The sequence below is a fragment of the Podarcis filfolensis genome (genome assembly GCF_964270895.1).
Source record: "Podarcis filfolensis genome assembly, chromosome: 1".
Taxonomy (NCBI): Eukaryota; Metazoa; Chordata; class Lepidosauria; order Squamata; family Lacertidae; genus Podarcis; species Podarcis filfolensis.
The window spans coordinates 96,177,293-96,187,346 of NC_139604.1; the positions used below are offsets into that span (position 1 = coordinate 96,177,293).

The window sequence follows — 10,054 nt, forward strand, 5'->3', positions numbered from 1 at the left end:
CTCCTGCTTCAGCTTCTGCCTCTGGACTGCTCTGTCACAGACTCTCCCTGCTCATTAAGCCCTGTTCCCTCTTCAGCTTCTGACACCTCCCAGGCTTCTCCCTCTGAGCACTCATTGTTGTCCCACCACCAATCCACAGGCTCTGAGCCTTCTTCCCCATGCGGCTCCCCAGCTGGTTCCTGCCACCATTCCTCTGTGTCCAACCAGTTCATGACATCGTTGCATAGTCTTAGGAGATGTCACGAAGCATGTCTGCAGTTTAGAATTCACCGCTGCATCACTGCTGATAAGAGCTTTACGAGCTCCCAGTAGCTGCAGTTCCCAGAAATCTCCCATGGCATGGTCAAGGGGCTTCATTGCAGACAGAGGATTCCCTTGCAGCAGCTGGTGCGGTTTTGTGAAAGGTGTTGTCCCAATTCATAAACACCCACAAGGCTAAAAAGAAACCTGCTGTTGTACTCAAGTAACCTCCCTCTTCCTCCCATCTGTTCCCAGCATGTTAGGCAAGAGGAAATTGGGCTTGGGATATGGACCATGTAGGAATCTGAAGAGCCCCAGGAGGATACTTTTGTTTTACCTTAATTGCATACCAAGTTAGGAAAGTATGTACAGGAATCTTATTCTACACTTTCCCCAACTATTCTACTGCTTGTCCGACTTGTAGCATAATCCTATTCCCTTCCTTGTGGTGGCTGGATGAATCCTTACCACTGTTCTTGGCTGTCTTGCGAGATGCAGCTAAAGCCATTATGCCAAGAATGGGAATTGGACATTTTTGCCTCTCTCATATTTACCCATTTGAAAATCCAGTTCTAAAACTCTTGCAATCTCATTTTAGCCTGCAATTCAACATATATATTTTTTAAAAACTTGTTTATTATAGCAAGTGAACAAACTGTTGGCAAGTTACAAAATCAAAGTTGTTTGTTTTTGAACAGCTTTTGCATTGTGAAATTCTTCAGAACACATGGCAGCTTGGGTTCCTCTTCATTGTTTTATAAGAAAAAGTCAGATTTAAGTACAGTACATATGGTTTGATTTGAAATCATTTGCAGCTACATGTTTGGTTTCCTTGAAACCTGAAAAATCAATCATAAATGACCTGCCTATGAAACCAACCTGCCTATTTTTCTGAAGAGGGATCTTCTATTATTCTTTCTTAGATAACCAACTCCACCTTGCTATAAACCTTAAATTATTTTACAAGTTGTTGCTTCAAAAATGTGCTGTATGGAAAGTTAAAACTTTTAAAAAGCCAGAACTATATATTGCTTGGTGAGAGCTGTATATGAATTATAGGAAAAGAAACAAGAATTAACATAAAGTCCCCAAGAGTTCAGAAGAAAGGGGGAATGTTTTAACCTTGATACCTTCTAAGAAGTAGAGGAAAGCTCTCTGATCATATGGAAATGCCAAAACCATTAAATATCTTTCTGCTTAACTATTCACATTCCACACAGTGGAAATTTTCTCCTGTAACTCAGAAATCAGGTTTTAAAAAATGATCTACACAGAAATAAATGTATGATAATACCTATAAAAAAAGATTGCAGTGGGTGATCCTGATATGGCTAATATGCAAGTTTGCAATCTGTTACTGGTATAGATGAAGGCAGTAAAAAAATATTTGCATGTGAAAGGATGCTGACAGGCATCTGCCTTTGCATGATCATGCTTGTCAAGGTCCGAGTGAATTGGGGGTTTTTACAGAAAGAGGTATCCCCTAATTGTTATGCAAGGGACTACAACTTAACAGAGGAATAAGTAACAAGAGGATACAGCTACAGCCTCTAAAACAAGATGAAACATTTAAAAAGAAGAAAAACAGTTGTTGACTTATCCTATAAAGATGGAACAAGAAGCAATACAGTTAAATGATAAATGGGTAGTTTAGGTTATAAATATGGGTTGTTTTATTATGGTATATTTGAGGACTGTGTGATATGTCAAGAGCCAGAATGCTTCTTATATGAATACATTTGCTTATTAAGCAGACGCGTTATTGGCAGGCTCCTCGTTGTTACAGACAAATAAGTGTTTCATTTCTATAAATACCTGTCCTCTCCTTGTGACATGAACCACAAATTGCCTACTGTGCATAGACAGCTGGTTAATGTGTTCATACTTTCAAAAGCCAGTCTATCTGTCCAGGGGCTTCAACAATATAAATAAAGGCCAGAGGTTTACAATGGGGATGGAAACAGAGGTGGCCACATCTGTATATGTAAATAAAAATAAAGCAAAGGGGAGGCACGAGAGGTGGTATCCTATCATACATAGGGGGAACTGGTCAAAGATCAATTCAGCTACAAACCATGTAATAGTAATACATAATGAATTTTACACTTAAAAACCATTTTTCACTCTCAAGGCTGTTCTGTTCTGACAAAAGGCAATATTCATCATATATTACTGCTACATGTTTATACATGAATGGACTGTTCAAGAGCTGTTCAAAGAAAAGGTCCTTATATTCAGTAAATGCTGAAGGAAAGTCTGAGCACTCTGCCACACGCCCATCCAATCCCCCAACAGCACCTAAAGTTTAGCAAATCCAAAATCAAAGATAATATGGGTAAATGCAAGGTAAATGGGCAAGGCAGTACATCCTTTGGGCCAGAGACTAAGCAGCATCTATCACACAGCTCCTATTGAAGCTCTGAAATATATAGCTTTGTATGCTTATTGCATTTGAAGTCCTAAACGATCACTGTAGAATTGTGCTTTCTGTGTTAAGCTGAATTACCTGATAGTATAATGGAGATAGAAAATATGTGTACACATATACATTAGCAGATTTTAGACAAATTATTATGGCAAACCTAAAAGCTAATGATGGAATTAAACACTACAGTTATAGTCAAAGAATGCAGCATCCCAAGACAATTACTTAACTCAAACATGTTTTTAAAGTACATTCAAAGCATCAGTAGAGTCAATATGCACGTTGCCTTCCCTTGTTGCTCTTAATTCTTGTACTTTCTCATTTTTTCCTTCTCTTGCCCATTACCTTCTTTAAAAAGTCTTCTAATGCTAGTGGCTGTGTTTTTCGATCCAAACAAAGCTGCTTCTGAACATTCATTCCCAATTATAATTGCACCCTTTATTGAACACTAATTACAAGGGGCATATCTTAAGTCTACTACCGCATCCCTGTTAACATTTTGTTCTAAGAAATAACACTGGACCTAGGGCACATCAATGCTCTCACTTGCAACAGGTACACAAGTCAATGGCACAGATGCTGGTGGAAAATGGAAGCGCAGGAACCCCAGCACACAGGTGAACTAGTGACAACTTGTACTCCAAGTAGTGGTGCTATTCCATATGCATGCTTTTGTAATTGATGTATTGGCATTCACACTTGCACGCAGATACACATACATTGTTTTTGTTGCAATTCTCTATTGTTTGTGTCCCATTCAGACAGATTGGGTTTCGGGCGTCTGTAGTCAAGGGCAAGAACTGGAACACCCATCACGGTGCCTCCTAATCCAAGTCTATGGATATACAGCGACATTCTTTAACTCGCGTGATCCTCTTTTTCTTCCTGGGGGGCTGAAGCTCCGGGCAGTTCAGTGTGACAGACATGGTGGTGAGTTTCTTAGGTTTGCAAAAGGAGCAGGACTGGAAGGAGCCTTCCTCTCTGTGGATATGCCTGGGGATGTAGAAGGAATTGCACTGCCCGTAACAGAACTTGTTGATAATGGTGTGGCTGTGGCAGCCTTCCTCGTGGATGGTTTGCTTCAGGGAATGCGTCTTGCACCAGTCCCGCTTCAGGTATTGTCGCTCAGTGACGTGCAGCGCCTCTTGGCTCGACTCCAGCACCTCTTCAGCAGATGGAGGCTTGATTCTGTCCTTGCCACGGATCCTGGCGCCCGGCTGCTGCGGTGGCGACGGCGGCTGCTGCGGCTGTTCTGAATCATTGGGCTTATCCTTGTCAGGCGGGGGGATGGCGCCCTGGGCTCCACGGTTCCTCTTGCTCCCCTCTGCGGTGGGTAGCAGAAGTCCACACAGAAGGAGGACACCAACTGTAGAAACTGTGCGACTCATCCTGGGGAGAAAGGATATATCTATTTCACATGGCATCAACTAAAAAGTTGCACACAGTGCATCACATCACCCCTTATCCCAAAGCTAGGGAAAATACCAACCTTCCTCTCAGGAGTGGGAGAAAAAGGACAGGGAGTAAAGCAAATCCCTCCTCTTTCAAATCTAGCAACTTGAGAGATTCCAACCTGTATGGAATTTCTCTCAGGTAAAATCTGGAAATGCAAGGGCCAATTTTATCACAGGAGACTGCCAACAGAAAAACCTGGCTCCTAGTTGCCACTGTCTGAACATGTTGTGTATATGATATAAGCCACAGCATCAGCTAACTTGACCTAAACCTGAAAATGGGTTTGTATTTGGACAGAGACTGTCCTTCCAGCATGAGGATACCTGACCATGCAAGGCTTTCAAGGTTAAAAGCATGCAGGAAAATAGAGAAACTGGCACAGAACAGGTTAAATACGTTATGTGCCCATATCCCAACACCAGTTAGGACACTTAACAGCTGCATCCTGCATGTGTAGAAGGCATTGCAATAAGTTACAGGACTTTCAGGGAATACTATGTGAAATGCATCCATTTATGAGTCTGAGTTTTCCATATGTAATTAGAAGCTTTGTCAAAGGGATGGTCAAAGCAATTCGTTGATAGTTATGTTCTCATAAGAGATTTGGATTTTCAGAGTACATGGGCAGTTCTGAAGACTTAGCTGGAACAGGTTTTTACCAGCTGCCCATCATATAATTCTATTAGTTGTGTGCTCTTATGATTATATTGAAAATCACTTCATCAACCTGTGACTTCATAATCACTGATCATATCTGATTCTTTGATTTGTTTATTTATATTGTATGTTGTATCAGTTTGTAAACTTATCATTTATTTTTTTGAGTTGTACCCATGGAGTTGGACAAAGGGATGGTAGGCTCAGGAAACCAATTTTCTCCCTCCCCTCCTCCCACCTGTAGTCCCTAAAAAGTCCCTGCTGAGGCAGAGATTTACTGAACACTGCGGACTGTGACTTATAGGGCGGCAGTGAAAGGAGGGCAAAGGGCCTAAAACTAGGCAAAAGAATTGCATACTGCTCACACAAAGTTCCATGCTTCTGGCAATTCTTTCCTGCCACAGTAGCCCCCCAGGACATCCCATAACGCTCAGGTCACCCTCAAGATTCTGAAGTGAGGGTGTGCACACTCAGGAGACTGAAGAGCGAGGAAAACAACAGTTGTGGCAGCTGCCTTTCGCTCATGCAACATGGATTACAACTGTGTCATCATTTTTGAACTAGTTCAGTTATATTACTTTTGTACATTTGCAATAGGACTCGTTTTACAGTCAGAAAACAAGAGCCCACCTCTCTGTCGCTGAGAGACGAAAAGGCCTCTCCTGATCAGTTGCAGATGGAAAAGGCAACAGCTCTGACCCGCTTTTCTGGAAGCAAGGCATTTTCCAGAACCAAGAATTTTCCTCCCCTACTCTTTAACTCTAGGGCTGGATAACAGATTTATTTTTATTTAAATACTTATATTATGTTTAAGTTTGCTGTGATCATTTTGCAGCAACACTCAATGAGGGAGACCTCATAACTACTGTGTAGAATCTAAGCCAATGTACTTGGAAGTTGAAGAAATAGAAGCTGAACATGCTGGCAGTATAAAAGAGCTGAGTCTTCCAACTTAGTGTCATTTCAAACATACAAATGATGACTAACAATTCCATTACACACTTACACACACACACTGAATCTGCTCAAGAAACATGTCCATGTTCTTGCCTGAAAGTTCTAGCTTGCAATACTAGAGTAAATAAATATAATAGGAAACAGTAAATATATTCCTATTTCAGGAACATTCAGAGCAAAGCACACATTTTAGGGGGGAGAGCCTGCATACCTTTGTCCCATTTCCAGAATAAAGTTTTTGGTGTAGGCTTTCAAAGGGCTCAGTATTGACCTAGACCAACCTCTCTTCTGTTAAGTTCAATAGCTGAAACCTGAGCACTTTTGAGTAAAGGCTCTATTTTAAATCCATCATTAGACCACAGCTCTAAAGGAAATCACAATGAAAGCGAGATGGTCTATGAGGAGTAAGAACACCAATATTGCTATTAGCAACAATTACCTAAAAGCCTTCAGGACAAAGCTCATATTTTGGGTTGGCATAGCAGACAGCATTGGCAGTCAAGGACTCTTCTTTTAAAGGTTTGGTGTGTGTTTATATATGATTATATATTGAAAATTCTGTCCTGTGTTGTCTGCTTTTGAACTACTTCTGTGTAACCAATGAATATAAAAGATTAAAGGTGAAAGTGATCACTTCACTAACAAATCAACTCAATGGCTTGTGTTCGTCATAGTGCTAAGGCTAAGGCACCTCCCTCTCGTCCCAATATTTTCTGTGGGTTATCCCTAATCCTTCAGAGCCATTTTGGATACAATACATCATATTCAATCCAGCCATTATTGTCAGAAAACGTCCCCACCTAAGTTGTAAAAACTTCTCAGTTCCAAGTAGATGATTGAAGAACTACAAAATGCAGTGGGGAGGCAACTGAATGGTGATGCAAGGCAAGGACATGACCTTCCTTAGGTGCCACAAATTGAAGTGATTTGAAAGAGAATTGACTCCACACCACTTGCTACTTTAGATATGTTTGTGGCCTGCCCCCATCTTGCTTACTTTTTAAAAAACTAAAGAGCTTTAGACTGCAATGTACACTTTCCAGGAAGCAAGTCCCACTGAAAGCAATGGGACTTACTTGAAAGTAGATGTGAGCAGATACACATATGACTACACTGTTAAACCTCTCGCAGGAAAAGATGAAGTTTAGTTGCTCCTTTCTGCATCGTCCTGAAGCTTTGCAATTTCTTTTTAGAGATGAAAAGGCCAGAACTGCATTCCAAGTGTCTGTTCCCTTGCAAGTAGGGGCTGCCAGTCATTTTTCTGAGGTCTAAAAATGCATGTTTCACAGTTTAAGAATGAGGGGTTTTTTGGGGGGGGGACACAGAGAACAGACTATGATCTGAAACACACAGGTTCCAGATTCAGATCTAACAGTAGTGTGTCTGTCTGAGGGATAGTGGTTTGTGAATTGCAGACAGAGATTCTAATGTTATCAAAAGACCAGGTTTCTAAATCAGTCTAAAGGAAGACTTTATTGAAGATTACAAGTGCTCCCAGGACTGCAGGGAGATTTCTTACAGCATGGACTTTTTCAGATTTTAAGGTTGCCTTCACCAAATGCTTAAAAGCCCTGTTATCAGAGTCAGGGCACTTCCAGTGAGATTCAAGCAAGTTGCGCAATTTAAGCTGATACACAATTTTTGCACAGCAAACCTGCTTTGCACCCCAAATCAGATATGGAAAAATGAGGGGATCCCGCAAAGTGTGGGATAACATTTGATGCAACATCCTCTAACTTCCCTGCAAACAAATCAAGAAGGAATGCTCAATTCACCCTCAGACTAGAAACCAGAGGTGGGGAACCTGTTGAAATTACCACTCCAATCATTCATGACCACTGACCAAGTTATTTCCCTTATCGGAAGTACAGAAGCATGAGCCAAGGCATACAGCACAAAGTATTTGAAGATAGATCTTTGATTGGGAAAGACTGAGGCATTTCTTATGGGAAGCTTAAAATAAGTTTGACCAACGAGAGGGAATATACAACGGGGGGAGGGAGGAAATGCGTTTTTGGATTTATCTCCCACATTAACATCTACATGTTTCAGCGTGTCAATGACACGAGCTCAAACGGGGCTACTCTTCGGCCCTGATCACGACGCTTCTTGGGGTGTTGCTCCAGGGTTAAACTGAACTCCTCCCTCCTGACAACCCAGAGCCAGTTGGAGCTGATGGGAGTTGTAGTCCCACACAGCTAGAGCACCCCAGGCTAGCGACGGCTGCTGTACTGGACAGAGAACCACGCCTCGCCCCCTCGGAGATGCCCGGCGTTTCCCTCTGGTCTTGCCGCCCAGAAGGCCGCCGCGCGGGAGGCGCAGCAGAGGGTGGCCGGCGGCGCGCTGGGTGGCGCCTCTTTCTCCCCTCCAAGCAAGGGCAGCGCCCTCAGCTCAGCCTCGCCCAAGACAGGCCGTTTCCAGGGTTGCTCCGCGGGGCCCAACGACCGGAGGCGCAGGAGGCCGCCGCCTCCGCCAGCGTTTTGTTTGGTTTTGAGTAAGTCACGCGGCGGGGTCTTAGGAGACACCCGCCTCCCCTCGGCGGCTCCGCCCTTGGCAGGGAAAGAGCCGCTCGCGGGAAGGGAGAAACGACGGCTTTCCGTCGCCACCGGAGCAAACGCCGCGGTGCGCGCCCGTTTGCCGTCGGGGCTGCGCAAATCCAACCCTGCAAATTCCGCCGGCACCTGGAATTGCCCCACTGGCCCTAGTGAGCGGACAGGCTACCGCGGAGGACAAGCCCCGTTGAAGTCAGTGGGAGTTACTTCCGAGTAGGCTTGCGTGTTAAGTGCGCCTCCGCGCAGCAGGGCCCGTTTGAGGCGCCGACCCAGCCCGTTTTGTCAGCCAGCGCCCGCCCCCTTGCAAGGGGCCAATCCTTTTCAAAGGAGTTTTCCGCGGCCCTCTTCGCCCATCCCGGCCGCCGCGCGGCTGTGAGCAATTTTCGGCCCTTTCGATTAAATTAGCCCATTAGGCAGCGGCACCACAGGGCGCCCAAGAAAGCTTAGAGGAGAGCCGGTCGCGAATACCGACTCGCGGGGTGTTACGGTCGCTTTGGAAGCGCAGAGAAGGCGGGAGCGGCTGCACAGGCTTACTGGGGAACGAGACGGACTTGGGTCACATCCTGGGCACCCTGTAAAGAGTGGGCCTTGTTTTTCCGTGGGAGTTTCCTTGGCAATCCGACGAGCTTTTAAGGAGGTTTCCTCGAGCAACCCGGGCTTGGAAAACACCAAGTGCTAAGATTGTGTTACTGCAGGGTTGAGGGATCCCCATTTTTAGCTGGCATCCCAACGAATGGAGTCAATACTAGAATTTCAGGTGCACAGAGAGAGAACTTGTTCGGCCTGAAGCCCCATGTTTACTAACTGGAACGTAAACCCCATTTAAGTTAATGGCCCTTACTTCCAAGTAAATATGCATAGAACTGCGCTATAAATCACGTGTGAAAATGGGATTGGTTCTACCAGTAGTTCCATTTGAGGCAAAAGCCAACCAAGCCCCCCCCCCCAAAAAAAACAGCGATGAAAAATGTGCGGTGGGAGTTAGGGGATTCCAGCGGCTCCCCTCCCTCCAGTCAGGCGCTACACAGATACGGGGAAAGGTAAGAGCTTCGGTATTTTGTAGCATATATTCGACAGGCTTTCCTGGATTAATTACAGGAAAGCAATTTATCCACGATGCCAGGCATAAATCTAACTTAAATTATCCTACCCCATCAGAGTCGGTATTCTTCCCAGAATACACTGACCGGCAGTTTCCAAGGCTCTCATCACTTTACTCCCTTACCCCACGAGTAACCCTACTGCTTCCAAGGGGCTACAACCCAGCGCCTCCTGCTTGCCTGGAGCAGAGCGGCAGTCGCCATCCTTCACCCCGGCGTAAAGCAACCCAAGGCCTCCCAATGAAGCCCCGGGTCCTTTCCGCTGCTGCCTCACCTGCGCGTGGGCGGAGAGCGAGTCCTGCTCCGCGGCTCCTTTCCGGCGTGGGGCGCTTCAGTGCGCGGGGTGACGGCTCGGGCTCGGGCTGCTGCTCTGCTCCCAGTCCCTCGAGCCCATCGGGAGGAGAGGCAAGGAAAGCTCGGGCCCCGCTTCCGAATTGCAGGCGCACCGCGCTGTCTCCCATTTAAATGCCTGCCAGCTGAGAGCAGCGCTCCTGATCATTGGCCAGCGGCCGCCTCCCAATACGCCCCCTAAACGCTTCCAGCAACTCCCGCCAGGGAGGAGAACTCTCCTTTCTCCAAGAAAGCGACGCCCGGCTCCTCCCTGAGCCTCCAGGTCAGACCGGCGCTGGCGGGCGAGGGACCCGCTGGCTGCTACCCGCATCCCCACG

At 45.4% G+C, this 10,054-nt stretch overlaps 1 protein-coding gene across 11 annotated transcripts; it reads right to left on the reverse strand.

Annotated features, from left to right (window-relative positions):
- Positions 1–856: 856 nt before the first annotated feature.
- GREM1 (gremlin 1, DAN family BMP antagonist) lies at positions 857–10,054 on the reverse strand. Of its 11 annotated transcripts, none has more exons than XM_083620808.1 (3): positions 8,416–8,528; positions 5,143–5,255; positions 857–4,054 (listed from the first exon to the last, which is right to left on the reverse strand). In XM_083620808.1, exon 3 carries the CDS (start codon positions 4,051–4,053, stop codon positions 3,490–3,492), a length of 564 nt encoding a protein of 187 aa, XP_083476934.1. In that variant the 5' UTR covers position 4,054; positions 5,143–5,255; positions 8,416–8,528; the 3' UTR covers positions 857–3,489. The 11 variants fall into 11 exon arrangements, with proteins under 11 accessions (XP_083476934.1, XP_083476931.1, XP_083476930.1 ...); XM_083620805.1 differs by lacking the exon at positions 8,416–8,528 and adding an exon at positions 6,811–8,380; XM_083620804.1 differs by lacking the exons at positions 5,143–5,255; positions 8,416–8,528 and adding an exon at positions 9,661–10,054.

Coding starts and splice junctions, on each gene's coding strand:
- GREM1 (XM_083620799.1), bottom strand. CDS start 5,499: ATGCCTTGCTTCCAGAAAAGCGGGTCAGAGCTGTTGCCTTTTCCATCT. Junction 4,055..5,407: donor CGTCTCTCAGCGACAGAGAG/GTGGGCTCTTGT, acceptor CTTTCTCCCCAG/GATGAGTCGCACAGTTTCTA.